Raw genomic sequence first — 27986 nt, forward strand, 5'->3', positions numbered from 1 at the left:
ACATAAATTCTTCTCAAAAATAGTCGTAGTTTCCAATTAACTTTCAATGCATTTCACTTTTACATTCCTATCAACATTCGCTTATTTTCTATTCATTGCACAAGATCCTCCGTGCTTTTCTTCAAATTTCAATTTCCCAAATTTTCTAACCTATATCTCTTACACCTTATAACACCCAAATTCTATCCTTTTCAAACTTAATCCATTTCTCCTTCTCCCTCGACATCTTCGCACCTAAATAAAATTCACAAAATTAATTTGCAACAGATCCTTCAAATCTTCAGTTTCCAGCCTGCGACGTCAAAAATTTTTTCAAACAAAATCTACTCTTTTCTGCGAAACCCTCGAAGCTTCTTCATTTTCCATCTGGCAATAATAAAAACCATCCGTTGGTCGTCAATTGAAAAATACAAAATCCATCAAATTGAACGCAGCAGATCCGCAAATCCTTCGTCTTTATTATTTACATTCGCAATATTGAAAATTGGGCCCTTTCGGTCTCAAGCCGCTCCTGTTCACCTGCAACCGATCTTCCACGTCGACTGTGCGTGAATATCTCGGTTTGTCCGATCGCGCCACAGCGTGCAGCGTATCGCGGCGACAAAGAGGAATGGCGGCGGAATCCGAGCGTGGTCCACGATCCGGGTGATCGTGGTCAGCGAGCAGTAGCAGCGGGCGCGCGCTAGTGTCGACATCGGTGCTGCTCGTCCCTTTCCAGATCCGTTACCTTCCACCTCCTCGTACGCTCACGGACCTCCGTGGAACAGGTACGGCCAGCCAGAAAGAGAACCGGTTCCTGTCGGCTGGTGGAAAGCGGCACGAGGCGGCGCGAGCTTAACCCGGCACACCGGATTTCGTATCGTCTGCGGCGGATACCGAACCCTATCCGAGTATGAGCACCTCGACGTTCGTGGGGTAAGCGTGGATTTTCCTTTTCCTCCTATCTTGTAAAACAGATAAAGAAAAATAGGCAGACGAAGTAGATAAAGCGTCCAAGGGTTCTCGATCGTTGATATTTCATTTCGCTGACACGGGGTTCTAGGGAGTTTTTTCTTTGATTGTGGCTGTTCCGCTAACCCTCGGATACCTACATAGATCTTTTTGTCCTGCAACAGCAAATTGCTATAGTTAAACGATAGATATCTTGAATCTGCTGCTTGTTACTTTCATGTAAACTTTGCTATAGTCTAGCGTGTTGTTCGAAGATCTTGAAAAAATAATCGAGTAGCTTTCTGAAAGGAGAACTCGCAAGGCAGAATGGTGAATTAGAAAATTGTATCGCAAGCCTTGGTTCTTGTTTTCCAATATTAGCTACTGCTTTAAATAAACGCGTGATCGTCGAGGTAACGAGGATCTTAGAAAGATGCCACGAATGCTATCGCGATAATCGTAATAAAAATTCTTAAATCGGTTTGTTCCTTTTACGTTTACAAATTTCATAATAATTCGACTCTTTTATCATAAAATACATTAGCTGGCTATGTATTTATCGTAGATGTGTATCCCATTTTTTTTTTTTTTTTTTTTTTCTGAAAACTACTCAATTATGTAAGTATAATAAAATCTAAAAACGTATATCCCGGTTGGTTTTCGTGTTTCCGTTCTAGAGATACCAGTTCTCGAGGATTTTGTGATTTGTATATAAAAAGGAAAGTTTCTGGTGACCAGAAATGGTAGGATAGGTGAAACTGGTTTCTAGTTTGGCGCTCGGAAGGACTCGTCCGGTGAGAAGGACCTGCTTGCTCTTTTTGCTGCTTCGATTCGGCTTCTTCAGCTTCGTTGTTGGGGTTGCTCGAGGATACTCCTGCGGACAGAGTAGCTTTCTTACAAGCCACTGAAGAGGTTTAAAAGCTATCGGAATGCTATTGTTGTGCGCAATTTGTTTAACGTTGTTTGCGAAGATTTTGAAATAGATTCATGTAAGAGGATGGCTATCACGATTGTGCTAATCTGCGCAGTTGATTCTCACTTCCAGCTTGTACAGAAATAGCGGCGACGTTTTGGAACGCGTTAGGGGATTGAGAAAGGTCGGGATCTTCCCGGTTTCACGTTCATGGGGTCCGAGTTTCACGTTTGAGAAAATTCACGTAACCTCTTACAAAATTCCAACCCCAAATTAACCTATTGACCACCAAGCAATATATTATTATAACGTTATTATACGTTAAATTTTTGAAATTTCATAGAAATGTAGAATTCTTTTTTACAGCGACAATTGCTAAAGAGCAGAATTTGATAACGGAAATTATTTGAAAAACATGGCGAACGAAATGTATTAACGCAACGTTGGCCCTCGCCGGATTATCTGGCAAACTTTCTATTAGAAAGAAAATTTTTAATTTATTTCTCTTTTTTCGTATAATTTTGCAGCATTAACGAAGGCCAAATTTTAAAATTATCATTCATGGTATTTTTTCTAGCTTCACAATCGTGCGTTTATTTAAAGCAGTTTAAAATTGCAGAAATAGTAAATCGGTAAACAAAATCGTCTGCCAAGAACAATTATTAGAAGCAATAAATCCGACACATTGGTCCGAGCTTCGTATCTTTCCAAAATATTAAAATTTCGAGTATTTCAATTCCGTTATTGGATACCTTTTCGTTTTGAAATAATATGGCGGCAAAATTGACAAAGAATAGTAAATCGCGAGCAACTCGTTCGTTGAAGATGGCAGTTCGAACGACGGGCTTTGCGACGATTCTAAGAAAGAGCTGCTCGACCTATATTTCGTCGTTGAAAAGGAAAACACCGAGGAGCATTCATCGAAAGATTCTCTGTTCAGTGGTTCGTGACTGCTCGATATTGCTTTTGATTAATTGCTTCCTTCGTATGGGTTTCTCTCGTACGATCGATCAAGCATTTCTCGATCCTAACCTTGCTTCGCGATTTCAATAAAAATCTACGCGCGTGAAAGTATGTACAGTGGCTAGAAAAAATATTTCTACGTACCCTTAGTCTGCGAAGAAGCGTTTTGTAATTTTATTTTAAGGTTCCACGTTTTATTTTCATAGTGTCAGATTTTTGTAATGGAAGAATATATGTTACCAAATGACTATACTACAAATGGAATAATAAATGCAATGGCATACGAATACTTGTTATAGCCACCGTGTATGAAATAGAATTGGAAGAAACAAAGAAACGTATCGAAAATCTTCTCTGAGATCGAAATTTGTATTAGATCAGGTTAGGTTACGTAAGGCGTTTGGAACGTGCATATTTCGGAAAAGAGGAACTTTGGCCTATTTATAACGAGTACAATTACACAAAGTGAAAATCATTATGCACCTGAGCACAACAATTTCCAATTTGGCAACACTATACTAAGTCGAGCAGAATAAGTTATAAATAAATCGAAAATTGCATGAAACCATCCGAAATTCAAAGTCGTGTACTTACTTCAAATCGTATGAACGAATTCGAATTAAGTAGAAAAATGACATTTTATAAAATAGAGAATGAGAAATTTTGAAATAAGAAGAAAATCAGACATTTTAAAGGAAATAAGAAGCTAAGACGATGCATCGAACGAAGGAAAGCTCGCGGAACGTGTTTATAGTTACCACCCACGACGAGATTCTATATCTACGTGGATGAGTAATCTCAGCAGGCAGCTCGATGAAATAATCGATGCATCGGGACCGTTCGATTACCCCTTGGTCTTTTATTTCTTCACGAAAATTCAATTCTTACGAGATACATGGTTCATGTTACAAATTCAAATTTCCCGCCATTCTTCATTCGTTACGTTACACATCTCATATTGCAGACTTACATCGTTGACGTAGCGCAGAGTGCACGATAAACAAAGCTAGCTTTGTAACTTCAGATGACGTCCATTTTTCCGCAAAAACATAAACCTCGTGTTGGCTACGTTCGTCTAGAGTTAGACACACGCCTACGCTTCATCCAGTGTTGCATGTCCCGCTTGCAACCGATTCTTGCCACTGCTGCAAAAAATATTGCTTGGACGTCAGTCAGCGGCGAAATTTTCGTTCGCGTGAGGGTTCGTCTTTAGATGTTTTGTTAGACACAGAGTAATCTTTAACACGCGTCCGGTATCCCAAGGGTAAACATCGATGAGATATGAACTTTGAAAAAACTCCACTGCACATAGAAGATTACAGAGACCAATTATGGCAAACTTAGAGCCTTTGAAATATGCAAACTTTTTTTATCCCAAGCAATGAATATCTCATGGAAACTCTTGCAATGTAGCTCGATATAAATTTGCTCCCCGGTATATAGCCTAAATGATTTTGCGATAGCAACTCTAATCAACTTGCACAGTGAAACTTTTCCCGAAAAGAAAGAAGGTCATAAATTCGTGTAAAGCTTACGTAGATGCTTCCCTTTTCTCGTTCTTCATCGGTGAAAAGAAAATCAAGCAACAAACCTTGCATTATTTAACATCGTTATAACAGAACCAAATTTTCCAAATTTTAATTACATTCATATTTACAAAGATGTATCCTAATTTACCTGGTCACCCCGATCTACTTAAATTATGGTTTAAACAGTAGATGTTTGTCCTAGCCAACTGTGATTGGAATGAAACATTTCAAGAACGATGTAGCTACTCTCACAAGGATCTATATATCTGATTGTTCGAACGTCGCCATAACCGTAGCCTTAACCCTTTGCACTGCTATGTCGAGTGTGACTCGACATAAGTTTTTATCTCAGCAGCTCCTTTGTCGAGTCCCACTCGACATTCTTTCATGTGCACCATTTTTTGTGAAATGTGCGAAAGAGAAGCAGGCTTGCATCCTGGAAATTGTTTCAAAATATATCATACACTTAAAAATCACAAAATAGAACAATAGTGTGAATAAAACTGGTATTTCAGTGAATTTCCTTCTTCCTTTATTTATTTGAATTCTCTTATTTTTTAGTTAAAGTAAATTTCAAATAAAACACTTAAAAGCATTGGCAGCTGCTGCTAACGAAATTCAAATACAATTCCCAGTGCAAAGTGGTTAATCTGACAATGATTTATCATCTTGACAAAGGTGATCGCGTTCAATGGTCTCCATTGGGACAGGGTGGATCGACGAACGTTTGTCGCGATGGAAATACACCGACGGGTTTCTAGGTCCACGCCTACGAATCATCCAATTTTGAACGTCTCGGAACCTTGCTCGAGCCCCGCAGTTTAAGCTCCAACCGATTCCATTCTTGTCTGATCAGCTACGTGACTAGGCGCGCCGCATTCTCTCTCTCTCTCTCTCTCTCTCTCTATTGGTCTTAGCCGATCCGCCTCGTCATCAGGAAAATTCGCAGGTGTGAACGACCCTTCGATCATGAGGGTACGGGAAAATTGTTCATTGCCACGTGCCGTGCCCGACTGGCCGCCACGGTGTATTTTTAAACGCTTCGTGTTTTCGACGTCGATCACTCTGCTCTTCATCGCGAGAGCTATTCTTCGTCTTCTCGCCATACTTTCCTTGTGTATAAAGTTTCATCGATCGACAATCGATCCGTTCACCGATGTACACTGAGCCAACTCGTCGCTAGACTGTGTGCGTCTCGTTTTTGCCGGACCATTGCTTTCTCCTTCCAGGATAATCGTCTCGTGCCTTTTTTTCTGAGACCATCGAGCGAGGATCGTATTTCGTTTCTTTTTTCACGGGTGAACGAACGATTTGCGGTCGATGAAATATTTCGCAGTCATTCTTTCTGTTTGGCTACTGCTCTTTGTTTTCTCTGTTTTTTTTTTTTTTTTTTTTTTTTGGTTAACCGTCCTCGTTGAAGCAATTTAGTTGTAATTTTGTATCAAACTAGAATAATTGAGTAGGGAAACTTGGATCAGATACCTTTCAGTTTGTTCGGTTTTCGGCGCAAGGCAAACAGCGTTTGACAAATTAATTCGCCGATCGGCTCGGTATCGGACACCTGACGTGTGCTCGCCTTGCTCGCGGAGAAGCCACGACGCGTCGAAGCCCTAAAAATAAAATAATCGGAAGCATTTTGTGCGGCGCGGTAACGCGCAGGTCGAACCGCGCTAAATTTAACTACGCCTCGCGTATCTACCTAAATACATTGGTACAAGCCACGGCCTGTCGTTGGCTGGGTTCCGAGCATCGCGACACCGCGCCACCACCGCTCGCCCTCACCGAGCTTTTCCGAGAAAGTTCGTCTTTTGCGAGAACCTGGATCCTTTAATCGGAATAATCGCAGAAAACACATTTCCGTGTTTTCATTTTATCGCTTGATATTATATTTACAACGAGCTTCTTGTCACGCAGAACCATCAAATTTGTAGAACGTAGGTTAACTCTTAACGACCGACGACAACTGCTGAACCGCAAATGAGTGCCAATTGGGTTCTAAAGATTTATGTAAATCACGAATTCCACGGATGCAGCATAAACAAAAGACTAGATGAGTGAAACTCGTCTTCGTTTAACAAGTAAAAGGATTTTCATTTGTTTCGAGAGAAACTTCGGCATAAAATTGAAAACCACGCGCGTCGATAAATTATGGATATTTATGCGTTTATGGGACATTTCAATGGAACAATCTGCAAAATGCACGTAACGTGGAAAAATATATAAAACATCTAAAAAAAAGTACACGTTATGATATCTAATAGACGAAGCGAATTTAATTTAATTTGTTTCATTATTCGCATAAACATTCGCAGCTTAGCGGACAAGTTTTTTAACAATCGATTTTTCGCCATCCTTGTTACCTAAAATCAACTAGAAGCTGAGGCAAACTATTCGATCGCCCTCAGTGTTTATTATTTTTTTTCAGTTGGTCCGTCGTTCCAGTCTCGTTTCTCCTGCAAAATTTTGCAGCGTGGAAACGATCAACGCGTTTTCCGAGAAAGTCGACCGCGTGAATTACGATTCCAGTCATGATAACAATGACGTCATCTGTCTGATTCAATGTTAAAATTAGTCAAGGGCGGGTTCACGGTTGATGATTTTGATAGCGTTTTTCTTGCAAATATTACGACCTCACTTTAAGGTTAGGTTGGAATGGGTTAATCGAACAATTTTTTGAATTTGCTATCAGTACGATTGTTTCGGTGGTGGCAATATATGTAATTGAGTCGAGAACAAGAGGACACGTGGCACCGATCAGCATGCCAAAAAAGCGACGTCGTGTCGAAGCCATATCTCCAAAATTCTATTATTAAAAGAGATTTTCGTACGCCATCGAGAGTTTGCCATGGATCGAACATTGTTTTGCGAAACACGTTTCTGTATTTTGAGACCAGACTGTTCTTAGATGCTTGTAAATGTGTGACAAAATTAGTATTTGTTTTTATACATAATATAGAAAGAGAACGATGATACTTGGACGGTTGGTTGGAAAGATCGTCTGAAATAATTGAAGTTTACGAAATGGCAAAGTTTTTCAATCAGACGCCATAATTTTGAATTACATTATGTCGAGAGAAATTTACCTTATTTCGCGAATTTTAGAAATCGTAAATCTTCCTTGATAAACGACTAGACAGATCTTTTGTCATTGATTAACGAGCTTTCGCAACTGCCAAAACGAATTTTTATAAAAAGTTCAATCACCTTGTTGAAAGAAAATGGACAATATAGTGGATCAAGTACACTGACAACGGGACCAGCAAAAATAGAAAACTATCAATATCGAGCAGATAGTTGGTCGATCGCTGCTTGAAACTGTACTGTAAAAATAACGACTCTTTAAATAGCGGATCATCATAAGCTACACGCAATTTCGTCAGTGAAATGACTGTTGGCCATTTTTCGTGCCACGAACGTTTCGCGCGTCGTCCAAACTAACCATTAATAGCTCCTATTATCTAAAGATTATTTCACGTCCAGTTATACTGATTTTTGAGTGGAATGTCTTGTGGTAAAATAAACGTAGATATAATGTTACATTCACATAAATATACATGTATTAGGTTGTCCGAAAAGTTTCTTTCGTTTTATAAGGAAATAATAAATGCACAGTGTTTTTTGTTTTATATTAGTTTATTGAATTATGCATAAAATGAATCATACTTAATTCAATAAAATAATATAGAACAGGAATTCTTGTTTATCTATTATGACCTTGTGAAACGAAAGAAACTTTTCGGACAACCTAACCTATATCGACCATGATACTCTGCGGCAAAAAATGTAACGTGTTAGAGTGAAATATTGTATTTAGACGTGGATTGTTCAAACCAGGGCCGGCGTGACTTTTTGAGGGGCCCGGTCCAAAAATTTTGCGGGTCCTGAATACACATTGAAATCCTACACTTAAATTTTGTAACGAAGAATTATTTATTTACAAATGCTGTTACGTATTATATATTTTTATAAGCAATTTTTTAAACAAATCCAAGTAATATTTTTTCGCTTTCAAGGGGGAAAAAATTCAATGAAAATAGAAAATCTGTAATCATTGTATGACTTTTGCAAAAGATACTATTGATGTAGTTTAATTTCTCTAAAAAGCACATTTCTCTCGAAGCGCCTGGATTTTTTTTATCTAAAGTAGTTTCCAGGAGTTACACTGAACTTTCATGATTTTTCTCACTTCTTTAAACTGAATCATCGCTATTTAAAAAATGTCTTGCATCTGTTAATGGTGTCATTATTCTGCAAAAAGTTAATGAAAATTTGTATTTTTTAATTGGGTAATTTTCGCAGATCGCGGGGCCGGGTTCCGGCTGAACCTGCTTTGCGCCGGCCCTGGTCCAAACCTACTATAAATCGATTATAAAGCATCAGAGTATTCCGAAAATTATAAGCTTATTTATCGATCTGCATCGATACCATTTTATTTCTATTTCAAGTTACATTTACGAATTTTAACGAAAGATAAATTGGTATAGTACCACGATAATACACTCAAAACAGGTCATATTCCCCCAGAAACGTTCTTATACCTAGATGAAAAACTTATCTCCAAGATGAAGACAATATACCCATAATTTACCATATAAAAAGAAAAATAGGAATTAAAACAATACTTCACGAAGAAAATATAAATGGACAGACCATAGATACTAGGTGGAGATACAATATGGCTCTCCCGCAGAAAGACACAAAAGACAGTCACAGAAAAAACATAAAAAAGTATTGGTGGATATTGAAATCATAAAAAAAAAAGAAAAAAAAGAGGGAGAACCTCAAAACGTCAGTAGCGTCCTCTCTCCCTGTAAAATAAATGTAAATACTGTAAATAAATCTAAATGACATCCCCCTACCTACTCCACTCCTCTTTCCCCCACCCTTCCCTCAGTCTCTTAGCCCCACAGGAATTAAAAGTAGGCTACCGATCTGTCCTATTTTGCGACCTATTTTTCAGGACAGAAGAAGAAAGAAGAGATAATATCGTATAAAAGCACCGGTTTTGAGCAGCTTAAATTAAATTATAAATGTTAAAAATGTAAACTCAACACGAAATATGGTATGGCTACGTCGTACCGTCGCGTAAGGGTAATTATGCCAAAACCACTTTCAAATAGAAATGCATTGTTTATTGTGAATACACATGTAATTTATATCTTTCTTAGGCAATACACGTTATATAATATATATGTATAAATTGGTATAGTGTTCTATGCTATAGCTCGTTGCTTAGCTTTATGTCTACTTAGGCCATTCCATTTTATTCTTTTTCACTTATATATATGTATATACATATAAATTATGTTTATTACATAATAACATTATATATGTATATATGTAACTTGGGCCACAAAGTGTTCAAAGTAACATTTAACAAGATTTTAAAGAAAATATTAAAATGCAATAATTTTTAGAACATTTGTGTGATAAGCTAGCAGATACATTAAAGAGAGTGGTTGCGGGTTTCGCAAACTAATTAAACGAAGCAACCTTCCTACGCGCGATGACTTCCTTAAAAGGATTAGGCAATGAAACATAGTCGAGTCATCGAAAGATAAGTTGCGGTCGCGACGATACATATATAGGTTACCGTTTCTCATTCGTTCCTTGATAATTCCAAAAGCAATTCAGTTGAAACGATGGCAAACACACGGCAGCAGCGGCTACCGTGTCCCCAAGGAAATAAATCTTCTTGCTCTCAAGTACTTTGCACACGTGAAAATAGAAAGGTGCTTCGATTCGAGTATTTTAGAACTTCTTGCTTTACCAGGTCACCTAGTGCTTTCGCTAAATCAGTTAAACGGCAATTGTCTTACTCGATAAAATATATTCTTCAAGAAAAGTATTCTCCTTCTTGTCTTAAATAATAAGAAATCTCATCTTAAAATAAGAATTCGGCTAAACTTTACATAATGAAAATATTGATAAAGACTTAAGTCGTTAAGCATAGTAGTGATGACTGGAAATCTCGTCTATTGGAAAAAGTCGTTTTAAAGTAGTTTTTTAAAACAAGAACCCGATATTTGAAATTGGATTGGAAAGTATATACTGGAAATAAATAAAATGGTAATTTTGTAAAAGTTGAGATGAAGAATAAAATTGTATGTTGTTATTTGTTTATTTAGAGGTAGGATCACAATAGATATTAGTTTATTCTTCGGATAAATCTATCACACCGTTCTGAGCTGAACAACCTTTATTACACTTTCTTACATGGAGTGACTAAAAGGTAAAACAGAAACCTATCGATTATATCTAGAACTATTTTCTAGTTACTATTTATTGTAACTAGCGCATCTGCATATAGATGGCGGGCGCGAACTCACGTTGTCATTTTCAACATTATACATTGAACAAAACTAACGACAATTTTACCAAGGAAAAATGCAAACGATTTTTCTTTTGTTGTATTCTTTTTTGATTTTCTAGATGTTGAAATGGGAAATATGAAATAGAAGTGAATAAAAGTATACTTTTAAAAAAGTTAAGAGGAATCAAATAAAACACAAATGAATAAAATTAATGAAATTGATAATTCCATTAAAAATTTGATGAAAGTCACTTTCTAACCAGACGATGATTCAAGTAAAAAATTTCCAAGCTTCCATCGGCGACCACAGCGCTCTTTCATTCAATGTTACTTTGAACTGCGCCCTCGAAACGGTAATTGGAACGCGACCACCGACGCAATCCTAAAGCTATCGAAACAAGTCGTTTTGACAGCAGCTCTCGGTGTGCGCGAATGTCATGTAGTGCACGTAGGTGAACCAAAATACCGATACCGCGCGATATGACTCAACGTTTCGAGTAACTGCGTTCCACAGATAACGCAGGAATGTATCCAACTAACATTAAAGAAAATTCTCCATATACGTATCTGTACACGTATTATCGCGATGATCGTCGCTGATGATCATTTGCTTTATAGTTTCCCAAGAATTCAACCTTTTGATATCTTCCATGGCATATTAGAATATAAATATTTTTAGTGACTTTCGACGTAGACAAATTGAATCGATCACCTAAATGAAATTTTACCATCGAAATATTTCGAAAGAAATATTTTATTCCCAGAAAGGGAAGAATTCAAATGTTTAACATCGTGAACGATTTTGTAACTAATTGTTGGTAGAAAGTATGATAAGCGTGTTAGAATTTTTCTAAATCTTTTTAAAGTCTGCAATAAGAATTAATTAATTAACTCGAATATAAACAGCGCAATTTTCCTATGTAGTATAAGAAAAAATATGTGTCTGCCTATGGATGATTGAAATTATTCAACATGAATATTTTTCGCTTCAATATATTCTTTAACCTCCTCATTCCTAACATTGACTTTAATTGCGATCCGCGAGTTAATTTGTGAGTGTCAATGTCAAATGAAATCGTCTTTGACAACAACTTCTAAATATGTAGCATTGTCGTCTTAATTGCGTGTATAAACATATCTCTGATACTCATCACCTAAATTAAGTCATTACACGTACAATGAACATATATACATATATCTAATCATTACTTTATCAACACGTATGTCATACCTATTTATTTCTATATATTATCACAATTGTATCGTTCTGACGTAACGTTAGTGATTTTACAATAAACTGAACAGCCGTTTTCTATAAGCGATAACTTCACTGCCTTGACTACAATAAAATTGCCTTCGATATCTCGATATGGTGGTTAGGTTTATGGCCTGTCATTGCTGTACATGGTGACGAATAGATGTTTCCGTCAGCTTTAGAAATTTCATGAAATTTCAGTATTATTGGGTTGGCAACTAAGCCAACCATGTTGTCATTAGGCGGTATTGAGTTGCCAACCCAATATTATTATCGGTTTTCAGAACCTCATATACCTAACACAATGATTTGGTTTCAAAGAATAAAATTATGTTTACGTAGATGGATATCGAGTGATTCTTGGACAAATCGACGTATTTTTTTAAATAACTAGAAAATTTGTAGAATTTATAATCGTTAAGAAATAATTTAATGCCGTACGTTAATTTAAGAGTAAAACAGGAAGAAGTGTTGCAATTTTAAAATATCTATAATATTATCCATAACATTTTTAATCTCGTTAATCCTTTGCAATTATACACGAATATTTTATTAAAGAATTCATATAAAATACGTATATAGAATTTGTTTCATAAAATAAATTGTTTATATGAGATAAAATATTATCAAGTTGCAAAGGGTTAATACTTCGACGATTGTATCCTCCTAAGTGATCAAATGTTTCTCGTTTCAGGAATTCAGACGGCCTAGTGACAGGTACGTGTATCCACGTTCAAGCAAAATAATTCGCGGGCTTGGTTGCTCGTAAAACGTAGCAACGAAGATATGCGACGTATGCAAATAATAACTGCTGTCTCATGATAACCAGCAACCGGAAAGTTCGAGCTATGCAGTTAGTTAGATTCGTCGTTTCAACGTTTATAAACATTTCTGACAGTCATCGATAAAACAATATTACAGATTCCTTGCCCAATATGGATTCCTATAAAAACCAGTTAAAAAACATACATATATATATATAATTTTTTCCAAATATCGTCAATATCGTTTAAATATCTAAAAAAGTATTTCCTCTGAAAAAAATTCTTATGCAACACAGAAACAGCGTTTACTTTGGCATCACGCAAGCTACACGAGATTTCCGTATCTCTGGAAACAGGAAAAACAGCCGGCAGCTTCCCCCTGTGTGTACATAAAACGTCCCTAAATACACAAATTCCAAATGAATCCACAATATTTTCGAGATCCACAGCGAACCCACTTGCACAGGAGGGCCGACTACGAATCGAAAATTCAACAAAAAATCGAATTTACCATTTACTGACGATCATCGTATTACGATTTTACGATTCACACATTGGTCAGGGCGAAACTGAATTCCATATAAGGTTACATTCCAAACTTCCCGCTGTAAACAGACTTTCGTTCGTTCACACTTGCAGATTTAATTGTAAAATCTAGAAAAATAACTTCTCGCGAATGCTAACTGTTTTCTTAAGTAACATTAATTTTTCTTAACTTTTATCGTATAAACAATTTTATCAATACTGTGTATCTACCATTTTAATGCCACTGTAAACTGTAAACTCGTCGAATTCCTGAGAGATGAGTTCAAAGATGAGGTTACAACGATAATAAATCTGTCCAATATCTAACACGTCGACCGCTACGCGAATTTTATATATTTTGCCGCTGGAGTCGCCACAGATTGAAATACGTTACACTACAACATTTTATTCTTGCAAAATATTATATTACATTTGTGCACTTTTTATACCGACTTTGGAAAGAAGAGAAGAAGGAAGGTATCTCTCAATTCGACGGTATATTTTTCCCTGCGACAATGTTATCTAAGGCATTCGCGTCGTTGAAAATTTGTTAATTCATGAAATTCATCTTACTTCGATCGTTCTATTGGGTTGGCAACTAAGTGATTGGGGATTTTGTCATTACCACCTAATGACAACATCCCCAATCACTTAGTTGCCAACCCAATAAAAAATTCCATAACCTGTGTCACTGATGACCACCGTCGTGGTCAATCTGTCAACTTCCATGATGGTAAACAATAAACGTTATAAACTATATAACTATAAACTATAAACTATAAACGTTAGCTGGTAAATCTGCCTAATTTCGTTTTATAGCTTCTATCATATAAACAATTTTGCCAATACTTTTACGAATTACCTTTAATACCGCTATAAACAGTAAACTGTTGGAATTCTTGGGAGACGAAGCAGAGGTTACGACGGTGGTAAATCTGACGAGTAGAGTCGGCCACGGGGTTTCCGGTGAGGCATATAGAGAACGTGTGAAAGTGCAGCGAAAACGATGCGCACACGTCCCGCATAGCTGGCCACTCGTTAGCATTCCACTAAATCGCTAATCGTTGCAGGACTTTGTCCCGTGCCTCCACCACCGCCACCACCACCTCCAGTGCCTGGTCAGGTGCCGGCCATGAGGATCAACACCATCGAGGTAAGTGGAAGATCGTATTCAGTCGGCGTTTGTCGCTCGTTGCGAGCGATTCTTGTGGATTTTAGTGGCATGACGTAGGAAGCTTTAACTGACCTAAACGAAAGGAAGGACAGAAAGGAAAATATTATGTGCGTTGATTGGACCAATTGTTCAACTTCAAGTGTAATATTTTATTTGTGAATCGTTGGTAATATTGTTTGAAAAAGAATTCTTCTTAGTGTCAGAGTGTTTCCCCTTCTGCTTGTGTTTCAGTTTATTCAGTTGGATAACTAAGAATGGTGAGTGTTGAGATGAAAGGATTTCTTGGGTCAAGTTGAAGCGTATAGCTTGAAGAAAACGAGGGCATATACATACATATATATATATATGAGAATTTATGGAAAGAATGTGAGGTCGCGATGAAAGCGTAGATTTAAGATAAAAGATGTTTCATGAGGAATTATAGTTGGTCCAAAATTAAAGAGATCTCAAGGCTGTTGTGCCTTCTCTTTGTTCCACGTGTATTCTCTTCCACTGTTTGTTTTCCACATGTACAGTTCTTTGTTCCAGTATATTTAAAAATAATTTAAGCACATAACAAAAGGAAAAGACGAAGAAGAACAGCCTTGTATGAAGTAAAGCATCTTCGACTCTGCAATTGACAAATTTGATACCTTCAAAATCAACTTAATATACTATTCTCATTATATTCTTATTTTTGAAGGTGAAAAATTTGAAAAATTTGTCACTTGCTGAAACGCGAGGCTTCCATTTTAATGTCACTGAATGCGACTGTGTAATTAACATTTAACGAGCATAAAGATGCTAAGGGAGACGTTGAATCGTAGGCACCGGTGACAAGAAGGCCTCAGATGGCTAACAACGATGTTTACGAACCACCAGCGGCCATTCAGAACGCAATGCTGACCAAGGATAAGAAACCATTCACGTATACACCGGGAATGGGTGGAAAATTGGACCTTTCTCAAATTCGAAGCCCACGAATGGCACGCAGAGTGGCGAAAAATGCGAACGACGAGGGAATCGAGGGTCCGCCAAAATCGGCGCTCGAACCGAAGCCGACACCAACACAAAACACCGGGGCCAATCTGTTTGTTCAGCCTCAAGTAGCGATCCCTGTCTTTCCGACCAATGTTCCGGTTCAACCGTCTGTCAATAGAACACCATCTACACCTCCTGCCAATAAGATTCAACCTACTAGTAAGTATACTTGACGATTAAAATGTAAGAGTGTAGTTGAGAAAATGATGTAGATAAAGTAGAAATTTTGGAAAACAAGTTAAATACTTTCAGATATAATAATAATTACAATGATAGTCGCTAAACACTTGACCTTGAACAGAATACTGATGATGTTGTCTTTACTCAGTCATGTAGCTTGGATGAAAGCAGTTTATTAAAAAAAAATTTTTCCAAATCCACTTATGTCCATCTAGTAAATATTTCTTAATAGTTTTAGAGATTGTGCATATGAATTATGAAGTCTAAATTTCTTCTTCTATGATGTTTCTGGCCCGCTATAGAATTTTCTAATAATTAAAACTCACAAATACAGTGACTCACGAAAGTATTCGAACGCTTACATATGCAAACTTGAATGGCCGAAATAATGTACATTAAAGTAATTTGCTTAGACAAGCAGATGTCAACAGGAAGATGGAAGTCTTATGATTATGTCAGTAAAATTTGAGAAGGATTCAACAACGTAGGTAGGAGTTGATACATTTATTAGAAACACGCATTGTAAGTGACTGACAAAGGTATTTGAACGCTACATGTATTATTAAATTATTTAATATTAATATTTTGTTGGACCACCTTTAGCAGCGATAGTGTGTCTCAATCGACGTTCCATAATGTAAACCAATGATTTTGTAAAACTACATTCAGCGGACTTCTATATTTCTATAATTTTATCTTTCGATACTTGCTTTGAGATTATATGAAATTTGTTTCATTTTTTTCCGATTTCAGCCCATAAATTCTCAATAGGATTTATGTCTGGACTTTGTAGTAGAGTAATTAACATGTGTGGTGTATTTATATAGGATTCATTCTTTCACAATTCTAGCAGTATGCTCAGGATCATTATCCTGTTGGAAGTGGAAATCTTTCAATAATCGTAATTCACGGGCACTTTCTTTAAGGTTATTCTTTTAAATATTTGAATACTTATACTAATCAAGTATTCCATCAATGAATATCAAATTTCCGGCGCCACCGGCAGCCATGCACTCCCACGTCATGACCGATCCACCTCCGTGTTTCACTGTTTCACGTAAATGTCGAATTTCCAATTTCGTATTTGGTTCCCTCCACACATAATTTTGACCATCCGAGCCAAAAACGTTAAACTTTGTCCCAAAAAGAATTATCTTTATTAATATAGGTTTTTGCAAATGTCAATCTTTTTTTATGATTTACCGCATTAATACATGGCTCGTTTCGCGATACTCTGCCACGAATATTATTGCTTTCTCTCCTCTCTTCCAGTCAATTTCTTTGGTCGACCTTATCGACCTTTGTTTACGAGTGTTCCCTCGTTCTTTGACTTTTTTACCATATAACGTATCGTGGACTTGCTTCTGTTCACAATTCTGGCAATCTCGTTACATGATCTGCCGTCCTCATGTAATCGGATATTATTTCTCTTCCACAATTTTTTGTTTCACACTTGTTGGTATTCATTTTAAATGCTATTGTGCACACTTTCGCGTTACTGTTACTGAAACGATATCCTAACATCAAGTGAACGTACGAATATTTTCATTTAGCAATGATGTTTACATTGGCTGCAAAGGAAGATGAAAAACTATCAACAGTGTTACAGCGCTCGAATAATTTTCTGAGACACTCATCATGAATGTTTCTAATAAAAGTATCAATTCCTGTCTATATTATTGAATAGTTTTTCAAATTTTACTGATGTAATCTTGACACTTTTCCGTCGCTATAGATACCAAATTGTTTTAACAAATTAGTTTAACACACCTCATTTTATTAATTGAAATTTGTAAGTTTAAGCGTTCGAATACTTTCGTCAGCCATTATATGTCTCGCTATATTGACTGTACCTACAGAGCACGTTCGTCTATTTGTATCGACCGGTGGTAAAAGGTTCGACTCCGGTTTACGGTTACAAATAATGGCGATAATGTTTTGTCCGCAGTTCGCTTACCTTTGAACGTAGCAAACGAAAACAACATTGGTATTCCAAGGCACAATAATATGTGTCTCTCCCGATTCAAATCTTCCGTAGACTTTCGAGCAAAAATATAAAGCAACCGGACAATGGAAAAAATTGAATGCCATAATTTTGTCATTTCAGCTCCAGAGAAGCAACCAGAATCACCGAAACACGTGACCAAAGTAGAGACCAAAGTAATCCCCACGATGGCAGTTCAGCCGAACACACCCGAAAGTCCGAGCACTCCGACTCAAGTGACTTTGACAAAGGCGCCAACTCCGTGGCTGCAGAATAAGAACAAGCCACAGGAAGAATTACCAGAGTGGGCGAAACGTTCGAGCGTGAACAAACAGCAGAGCACGTCGTCGTCTTCGCCGGATAGTCCAACGTCACCACCGGTCTACGCGTCTTCGATTCAGCAAACACAGCAACAATCACCACAATGGCAACAAACTCAACAAAGGCAGCAATCGATTCAACAGAGGCCACAGTCTCAGCCGCTTCAACCAACACAACAAAGACCATCGCAAATTCAGCAACCGCAACAATACCAATACCAGCAGCCTCAGCAATTCAATCAGCAACAGAAACGTCCGTTCTCTAGTCCTTCTGCAACGCAACAGGTTCATCCAACGCAGACGCAAGAACGCATGATACCAATTCGCGTAAGTGTTTATTATCATGCGAGGCAGATGTTGGAAAGTAGTTTCACGATCTTGCTGACTACTGTAACTCACGTCAATCCATTCGTTTGATAAATTCAACGATCGGTGGGTCAGATGTTTAGTTGGACTGTGCTACTTCTTAGTGGCTAAAGATTTAACGTTTGAGTTACCTACAAAATTATTTCTGTTATTTCATTTGCGAAACGCAGGTAAAAGAGTTGTTAGAATAGAAAAATAGAATAGAAGAACACGCAGTAACAAAAAGGCAGCTCCAATATTTAAGTCAGGTTTATTAGAAGAAAAAGAGAGGCGTAGGTTTCATATTCGAAAATACAAAAATTTATTATTATGAATATCAGTTGGCCGTGAATTTATTTCACACATTTTCAAGATGATTCGATTTTCAATTAGTTTTTGTTGGTTTATTCAAATTATTAGAAAGTGGAGCTGCATCCTTGTTGCAACAGATCTTTCGAATCTCTAATTTTTTAAAACTTTTGGTCTAAAGAATAATTAGAGAAGAAAGAATTGTAAAATGAAGTATGGAAACCATAGTGTATTAACATACAATAATCGTTTGTGTCCAGATTGAGGATAGGCCGTCTGTGTTCGACGTAAAACCAGAGCCTGGTCACCATCAATTCAAGCAAGCGAGTCCGCATCATCAGCAACGCTGGGGACAGCCGACTCAGAATCAGGTTCAGAACCAGGCGCAGAATCAAGTTCAGAATCAAGTTCAGAATCAAGTTCAGAATCAGATCCAGAATCAGATGCCTCAACAATCGACAGGTGGCGGGTACATTATACCAATTATGATCGAGGGAAGTGATAAGAAGCCTGCTGGTATACCTACTTCGAATACCTCGTACTCGCAACCGATTCTTAGGAATAACGCGTCTAATGCTGAGAATCAGAACCAGAAAGTGTAAGTTTATTTTTAGAAGTGTGACAATTATCTTATGAGTAGACTTGTAAGTAGAAGAAATATTATAAAAATTGAATAATATTGTAAGAATTTATAAAAATTCATAATCTAGTAATGAGCTAATATAAATTTATATCTTAGTCAAAATATAAATTTGAATGAATTGTTGTATTATTGCTATTAGGATGGCGCAACGTATTATACCTGTGCAAGTTCAGCAATCGGATTCTGGTCCAGTTCAATCTCGATCGTTCAGAGTTCTTCAGAAGATCACAGACACGGATTCAACGAACGACGTGGACACTGAACAGATGCGTAAACTTCAATTGTCAGAGGACGATAGGATTCTGATGAATAAATTCAAGGAGCAAAGTAAAGATCGTATTTTACCAAAATGATCAGTTTCTTTTTATCGTTTGATTATTCTGTTATTGCTACATCTTCTTCTTTCTATAGTCGACAATGAATCTTCTCTCCATCACGAGGAAGATCCGAGATATCGTGGTGGAGCTATACCCTCTCGAGCTTTCCGCTTCCTACAAACTATGACAGAGTCCGGTGACGCTCCTGCTGTGAACACGAGTAAGCTTTTTACGTTTCAATCGATCGACAGGCTGAGAGAGAAAGTGGTACAAATAGTTAAAACATGATTTTGACAAAATTGTAGATAAAATGAAATGTCAGTAGGACATTTTGTAGCTTTCTATACTTTAAATGTATTACTATAAAGTTATGGAAACTTGGAAATTTCTAACAAAATTCTATAGATAAATATCAATTTTATATATATATCGTTTCATGTGGGTGCAACTCATTTTTAAAAAACGTATACTTTTACCACTTTTTCGTGGAATCCATCGACCATAAAGGTACAACACTGTACTATTAGTATCTGTAAAATACATATCGTGTGTACGTAACGAATGTACTGATAGTACAAGAAAATTCTACTTATAAAAGATTCTACTTATAAAATTATAAAATAAAATCGTACGTTGCAGCGTCACGGCCACCATCCGCCATAAACAAGAAGCAGAACAGGAATTCAAAGACGTTTGGTAAGTAAACTTGTTAGTCATTTTTCTCTGATTAGCTCTCCATTACATTGAAGCAACATTAACTTCTCATTAATCCTAAAAAATGTATATAATAAATATAATATTTGCAGAAGAAACGCAAGCGAACTTACCACCAAGCGAGCAACAGGTTCCAGAGCCAAAGAAATACATGGGCAGCGCGATTCCCTCCAGATCGTTCAGGATATTACAAGCGATGACAGCGCCGGAGAGCGTCGGTGAGTGTCGATCGGCGAAAATTTATCGTCGAGATCAACAAGCGTAAAAGACACTGTCATCCTTCTGAATGAAAAGAAGAAGAAAGGAAACGCGTACAACATATTCATAATTCATGCAGGAACACGCTACTCGTCCATGATGAATTAATAATCGCAACAAGCTTCTATTGACCCTTGTACATTAATGTTCAATGACAAGCGTCTTTACTATTCTAATGGATGATTAAAACTTGAAGTAACGATTGCGTGCCGTCGCTGGAACATTCCCGAATCCTGTGTTCACAGGAATAACGAAAATTCCTTGGTATCGTTCAGCTCGATTAAGCCCTCACCCCGTTCCATTCAAATTTCGTTCAAATAATTTCATTTCTCTCCCGACAAACTCGTTGCAACAGAAGTTACATTAGAGAAATTGTCACGCAATGCCCATTCTGGACGTTCCTGTGTATTTTAACGATTGACACACCGATCATCGAGCAACGATCAATATAACGAACTTTTGTTTCGTCCAATGAAAATTTATGATTGCTGTTGACATGGTCTTTTGAAACACCAGTCACTCGATATATTGTACATATACAGTGCATGGTAGGTGAATTATTCGTCTATTTCCATCGATCGAGTAGTATCGTGGTAAACTACGTTGCTTGTAAAATCGTTCCATCATCGTCGTAACAAACGTGTCGATTCGTCAACGTTGAAATAGCCGTTCCTCGTTTAGAAATGAATACACGAGAAAGTATGGCGAGCTACGATATATGGATTTTGGGTAATTTAACCGGGAATGTTGCATGTTCTTATTAATTGATTTCACACGTGTTTAATTATCGCTGGGATTTTAATACGATTGCAAGTGATCGATTTGCATGTAAAACCGTACTACGATTATTTTGGACACTTACGATCCATCTGTCCAGAATATCGTACGAGCATGTTCTTCCTACTCGAACGTAATGATCGCTTGTGTCCCGTCGAAGATCATCGACGAGCTGGTTTTGCGTTCACAATTTTCGATCGTTTCCTTTGAACACAGGATCACACGTCTCGTTTTTTTTCTCTCTCTCTCTCTCTCTTTCTCTCTCTCTGTCTCATTCTTTCGTAGCCGTTCGCGACTACACTCGTTGCTTATCCTCGCCGTAAAAATCGTGGCATCTCGTGGCATCTCGCTTGTCCGTCGATTTTTCACAGCCAACGGTAGACATTTATTTCGTTTTCTGTAATATTGGGTTGGCAACTAAGTGGTTGTGGATTTTGTCATTAGATGGCATTGGCAAAGTCCGCAACCACTTAGTTGCCAACCCAATATTTCAACATATTGGCGTGGAACATTTTTGCCTAGAAGAAATAAAAATTCCAGGATATCCCATGAATACTGACGTTAGTGAAATTTAAATACACATAGATGTTCGTTAGAAACAATTATTCTGCTAATAAAATATATTCTTTTTGGTAAATAATAGTACAAGTTGTCTTATACATATTGCACGCAAGACACTGCTTCTTTGATAATTAATTAGCCAAACATCTTGTGTATTCAAAGAACTGCATTTCTTATCTAATCTTTTATCTTTGGAATTTTCCTGTAGCCTTTAGTTGGTAACGTTTTTTCAGCTACCAAGTCACTTCTTATCAGAATTAACAATATTCCATGATATTTACAATAACGAGATTGTGAATTTGAAATGAGCCCCAAGCTTGAACAGAACATGAAATAAATGTCTATCGCTTGTTCTTCCATCGCCTAATATGAAAAAGAAAGAATATCGCGTGTAATATAAGAGAAAGGGAAGTGTGCGGGTGAAAAGAAGGGATAAAAGCAGAGAAGCAAAAATAGAAAAGGGAGAAACGCAAGACCACATCACACCCCAATAGGAACAGTTGAACTTCTTGTCTGAATGCATTGTGCTGTTTGTTGTAGCCACGCAAGAAAATCGTCAAGCAGATTACCACTGCCAAACAGAGAATAACGTGCCGGGCAATCAGCAGGGTGTCTTCCTCTCTCCCTGTCCGCCTCCATTTTGGACCCCCGACAGTGGTTGGTGGGGTTACTACCCTCTTCCATATGCTGGTGCCGCGAACGAATCTTACCCTTATCATCCTGATAACACTGCCTATGTATACTTTCCTATTTACAATCAAAATTACCCACTTTATCCACCTTATCCACAGTATGATCCGATGAATAATAAAAACGCATATTCTGGTGTTTACCCACCTTATATCGTCCCAGTTGCTCCACAGAACAATAACAATTGCAATAACAATTGTGAACAGGTCTGTGGCGATGTGATAGTAGCAAAAATTCACTCAACAAATATTACAGATATTGCAGATATTGCAGAGAATATTCAGGAAAATAATGGAGGAAACAAAGCACTGGAAAGTAAAATTACCAAGGAGAACGATGATAATACAAATGGTCTTCTGCAATGGGAGAAGGTGAACAGCGTGTCACGAACTGCGAGCAATAACAGCAAAGACAGTGACTGTACTACTGCGATGAATATCACCGATGAAGAGGAGATTCCTGGTGAGATAATCGTGTCAGAGGTAGACGAGGATGACAAGAATTCTAACAGACCTGAGACGAAATCTTGCCCCAATGGAAGCCTCAATGTCAACGTTCCAAACTATACTTACATCGACACGAGTGACTCCAGCGACTCCACTGACACGGAATCGCAATCTGACAACGAGTCCATCATCGAATCGTCTAAAGGTAGCAGAGATTCTGATGATTCTTCTTCCGATAGCGACGACTCTGATTCTTATTTAGCGTATTCTACGGGACTGAATGCTCATGGCAGGTTAGAAAACGACGATGAGAGGAATTCGACTAAAAATAGCTCCAGCAAAGAATCTTGCAACGAAGACGAAAATTCTGAATCATCCTGTAAGAACAATATCGATTCTGGAACAGATGTTGAGCAACAAGTGGAGGAGAACGTGGAGGAGAACGCGCAGACCAGCGCGTTTCCTCATCAGCTGAGCGTGATTTACGAGGACGTGGAGCGTCCAGATTCTGAGAGCCCTAGACCCCGAGAGCCTAGAAGTGTGAAAGACTGGAACGAGACGCCTTTCGAAGCCATTGACGACCCTCCTGATGATACTGACGCGCCAACAGTCAGCGTGAGTCTGCCATTGAGATTTAAATTTTCTGTATCTGAAAATAACGAAGATGTGACCACAGTGATCGTTGGAGACAGCACGATCAAGCCTGAGAGAGGTTATAGCAAGGAAGAAAGCAGAAAGTCGAAGGTCCAAGACAGTAAAAGTCAGATGGAGAAAGCTAATGAGGTGTCCGCGGATTTTGTAGTGAAGAATGACACTACTGTGGATTTTGTAGTTAAAAAGAAGAGTTTCGACAGCAAACAAAAGAGCAGGGATCATTCTAATGAAAGGACGAAGGAGGAAACGACAGAGAGTAAGGTGAAAGAGGACGAAGATCCTGTGGTACCCCATGTGAATTTTACTTTGAGGAAGATTCCTACTAGGTTTGGTAAAATCAATTGCGAGGAGACTGTGGAGACAGAGTTCACGATTAGGAGAAAGACGAGCGTGAAGAAGGAAGAAGACAGGACGAACAAGGGTCAAGAAGAACGCGCGAATATGAAAAGTAACGATGATTCTGTGAACAGACAGAATAAAGAAAGTAATTGCACTCACGTTGCGGCAGTGAAGGGCATTGGTTCAGAGACGCGTGATTTCAACAGAAACATCCTGAAACCTGAAGTGATCGTCTCTGAGTTTAACTTGGCAGAGGAATCTTCGCAACACAACAAGGAGCCTTCTGACAAGTTCCAAAATACAGACTCGAAGATGAAACGAATGGATAAGCCTGAAGGAAACGGTGACCTGTTGAAAAAAAGCGAAGACGAGGTGGGCATTGAAGAGAAAAGAAGCAAAGAGTCGAAGCACCTGTTGAGCGTGCAGAATTCTCGAGAAGAGACGGACGACGAAGATAGCGGCGTCACCTCGGACATGAGTCGCATGATCTCTGAAGTGGACACAGACTCAGAATGCACGTCGTCGAAGAACATGAGAAAGTATCAGAGGACTCAAACTCACTCCAGATTGTTCAGGCTTCTGAACGACGACTCGATCCTCCTAGAAGATACAGAGAAAACCAATGAATCTTCCTCGACTGAAAAGTACCTTAGCCTACCTCTGAAGAGCAACGCCTTCAATTACGACGAGAATTATTGTTCCAATTACTCTAGCGGCGTGACATCTCCAGAATATTCACCGATCTGTGAACAATCGTGGAAGAGACTTCACGACGCGGACAATTCAAGGTTACCGGACCAAACTGGCGACGTGTTTCGTCAAGGTCGAATTTCCTGCAAGGAAGACCCGTACTATCAAGCTTGGAAAACTGCGAAACCTTCGGCACCATCGTTGGATCACGACGTGGTGCCATCGTTGGCTTTCAAGGTCCTGGAAAGTAGAAGGCCATTATGGTCGTACAAGGTGAACGTGCTTTGTCCACGGATTAAAAGTACGAAAAGCGTGCCACAGACGTTGCGAACGAACAAACAGACCAACTCGATGGTGTCATCCTGTCCAAATTCCTCGCCCTTCCAAGCTAACCTAAAAAGTGACCATTGCTGATGGCCCGGGGCAGAATGAGGCCGCGTTTGGCCGCGAGCAACCGGTCCACGGACGAGCCTCGCGCAACTTTTCTCTAGATTCGCAAGACTGGGCTGACTATGCCCGGGGGGCTACAGGCTACGTGGTTTTTTTTTCTATCGGTACATATCGTTTGCATATATTTATCTATTCGCATTTTCTTCCTGATTTTTTTTGTATATTTTGTTTATTTTACTTTATTTATTTATTTATTTTTTTTTTTTTGTTTATATTCTCTTCTATCGTTCTAGTGTTTTTTTCTACTTTTTTTTTTGTCTTTGTTTCTTCTTCTTTTTCTATTCTACTCGTGTGTTTCGTTTGCTGTCGAACGGACACCGATCTTCTACACGGGTGTAATTGTTTTTATTTATTAATTTTTTTATCTGTTTATTTCCTTGTCAATTTTCTTCACTCCGCGAACGAATCGATCCTGTCAGCCGTGACTCGGAGTTTTCTTTTTATTTATTTTTCTCTTTGTTTGCTCTTTGCTGAGGTTTGTCACTAACCAGCCGCCTCTGGTCCAAACAATGCGATTCTAGTTTGTCTTCTCTCCTTGATCAATATTAACGCTTCGTATGTCTTGTTTTTATCGTTTTTTTGTTATCCTTTTGCAAGTGAATTGGCAGCACCTTTCCACTGCTACGTCTTCTTCGTTCTTCTTTACCATCGGTGGGTATCAATGATCTATAAAGAACGAGACCAACGATAAATCATTATCTACAAAGATGTCCTCGCGGAACTTTTTCATAGAGAAAACGTTAAGATAAGCAGACAAAATTCATTGTCAGTGTTTCATTTCAGAGTGCAAAAGAACGATTGCCGAAAGGAAGACGATGTGATTTACGTTCGTAATCTTTGCAGAGTGTGATTTCACGCAGGATTGCCTCATGATTCGACCCACAACTGCATTATGTTGCGAATAAAAATATTCCATGCATGCTTGATTGAGTGATCGACCGTATCCTGTGAATAACGCAAATCGTTTCCTGTTTTAATAATCCTGAAGAGGGTGTCCTGAGTTACAATGTTCTAAAACAGCGTTCTTGTGATTTTTTTTGGAAGGGAAAGAAAGAAATGAAGTTACTGGATTTTGAGGTATGGTTTTGCATATATTTTACGAATACAAAATAATTCTCTTTAAAGTAAAAAGATTAATTGTAACAGATTTCTAACGCTATTTATACGTGGACGTCTTGTCGCTGTAATCTTCAATCGACGGGAAAGATGCAGCTTGTAATTGTTGAGTGAAACGAAAAACCAAAAAAGGATCAAATTATTATATATTTCTCTCCTGGGTGAACCAAAGGAAGGCAGAAAAAAGTTTATTTAAATAATCGTTATAATAATCATTGTAAAATTTATATCTTTTTTAAAAAACATCTTTTTTTAAACCCGCCAAAAATTTTAATTTCACATTTTTCTCTGCCGTTGTTTAATTCACTCAGAAGAAAAATATATAATAATTTGATCCTTTTTTGGTTTTGTGTTTCAGTCAAGAATTACAAGCTGGATCTTTCCTACCGACTGAAAACAGCAGCCCATGAAACAGGCATAGAAATCTGTTACAATTTATTTTTTCACCTAAAAAAAAAATGTTTTGTATTCGTTAAATATATATAAAACCGCAGCTCAAAATTCAATAACTTTGTTTCTTTCATTCCTTTCCAAAAAAAATTACAAGAAACGCCGTTGTAAAACGTTCTAATTCAGGACAGCCCCTGAATACGCACGCCATGCATGCACGATGCATTTGTCTGCTGTATATTGTACCATCAGTTGGAAGCGCGACGATTATTTCGCGATTTATCGGATCGATACGATTGTTTGGATTTATGAAATCCAGAGGCAGAACGAGTCGTAAGTAAATTAACGCCTCGATGGTCGATAGTTAATAGAGCTACTTACTGAAATAATCCATGCTCTGAACGAATAATAATCAGCGTCATTCGTTGCTTTTGATTAGCATTTTACTGTAATCACGACTATCACTATTGTCATTTTACTATATTGCTGAAATTGTAATTATTACAGTCTGTTAAATCTTAACTGGTTATTCAACATTTTCCCAATTTTCCCCACTCTATGGTTAACAGTTTCTAGTAAAACAAAAGTAGACGACTATCTTTCAATTGTATGCTGAGTAGCCAGCAAATTTTGAACGAATTATAAACTGTAATAAGAATCAATTATTTCATGGAATTCAACGACGCTGAGTCCTTTCTACATAGAAAATAATTACCAGAAAAAGATAATTATTCTCCACAAAAATCGTAGCGCGACAGAGTTCCAAGTTCTTTTATTATGTTTTTTTTTCTTTTCCTTTTTAACCAAAGCATAGGATAATTATAGGACGTTAATAATCTTGTCTGTCTGAATTTTTAGGTCCTGATGCGACGGATTACTGAGCAAGGACGAGTGCCTCCATCAGAAACATGGCATTGCTAGTGTGTTTTCTTTTCCTTCTTTTTTCATTTTTTATTTTGTTTACGACGACTCGTCGCGATTCGTTTTAACACGACAACCATCGATACCACAGGACTGCTGCTGAGACCTTCCTAAGTCACCTCATTGTATTTGTTGCCCCTTATAGGTTTCGTCTTGTCCCTTCCGCCATTATCTTTATTTTACTTCTTCTTCCCTCTTAATCCCACGGTGTGCGCATATTGTTAGAAGACGAAGATCTTTTGAGGGATCGATCGGTCGTTCGAACGATCGACGACTAACGACATTCACCGAAACGAATCACGTGACTGGTTTTTCGATTTCAAAATTGAAAATAATCGTCACCTGGTCGCAGTGATTCCCTGTTACGCCATCTTCGATAAAAAGGAATCAACGCCAAGTGTATTCGTGTCGAATACCATCACGTTACCTCGATCAATCATTGTGCTATATTTATGTAAGTTGTGTAAAATAAATTATTTGTAAAGTTCACTTTAAA

General features: G+C 37.9%; 1 protein-coding gene and 2 long non-coding RNA genes across 5 annotated transcripts; 1 reads left to right on the forward strand and 2 right to left on the reverse strand.

Moving 5' to 3' along the window:
- Positions 1 to 593: 593 nt before the first annotated feature.
- LOC126926596 (uncharacterized) lies at positions 594 to 27986 on the forward strand. 3 transcript variants are annotated; one of them, XM_050742964.1, is made up of 12 exons: positions 594 to 915; positions 12598 to 12620; positions 14263 to 14345; positions 15173 to 15545; positions 17674 to 18197; positions 18785 to 19122; positions 19307 to 19494; positions 19579 to 19704; positions 20124 to 20180; positions 20291 to 20416; positions 22335 to 24886; positions 27428 to 27986. In XM_050742964.1, exons 1-12 carry the CDS (start codon positions 893 to 895, stop codon positions 27488 to 27490), a joined length of 4476 nt encoding a protein of 1491 aa, XP_050598921.1. In that variant the 5' UTR covers positions 594 to 892; the 3' UTR covers positions 27491 to 27986. The 3 variants fall into 3 exon arrangements, with proteins under 3 accessions (XP_050598921.1, XP_050598922.1, XP_050598923.1); XM_050742965.1 differs by lacking the exon at positions 594 to 915 and adding an exon at positions 2669 to 2785; XM_050742966.1 differs by lacking the exons at positions 594 to 915; positions 12598 to 12620; positions 14263 to 14345 and adding an exon at positions 14434 to 14623.
- LOC126926734 (uncharacterized) lies at positions 5698 to 6294 on the reverse strand. Its single transcript, XR_007714827.1, has 2 exons — positions 6035 to 6294; positions 5698 to 5945 (listed from the first exon to the last, which is right to left on the reverse strand). It is a non-coding gene; the product is annotated as an uncharacterized LOC126926734 (long non-coding RNA).
- LOC126926652 (uncharacterized) lies at positions 19108 to 22043 on the reverse strand. The gene is made up of 3 exons (XR_007714725.1): positions 21319 to 22043; positions 20117 to 20480; positions 19108 to 20014 (listed from the first exon to the last, which is right to left on the reverse strand). It is a non-coding gene; the product is annotated as an uncharacterized LOC126926652 (long non-coding RNA).

This window comes from Bombus affinis, chromosome 18 (assembly GCF_024516045.1).
Source record: "Bombus affinis isolate iyBomAffi1 chromosome 18, iyBomAffi1.2, whole genome shotgun sequence".
Lineage (NCBI taxonomy): Eukaryota > Metazoa > Arthropoda > Insecta > Hymenoptera > Apidae > Bombus > Bombus affinis.

What these genes read in the sequence shown, in the direction of transcription:
- LOC126926596 (XM_050742964.1), top strand. Translation starts at nt 893, where the DNA reads ATGAGCACCTCGACGTTCGTGGG. An exon ending in TTCAGACGGCCTAGTGACAG is followed by an intron (nt 12,621 to 14,262) that starts GTACGTGTATCC and finishes TAATCGTTGCAG; the next exon opens with GACTTTGTCCCGTGCCTCCA. An exon ending in CGCTCCTGCTGTGAACACGA is followed by an intron (nt 19,705 to 20,123) that starts GTAAGCTTTTTA and finishes CGTACGTTGCAG; the next exon opens with CGTCACGGCCACCATCCGCC.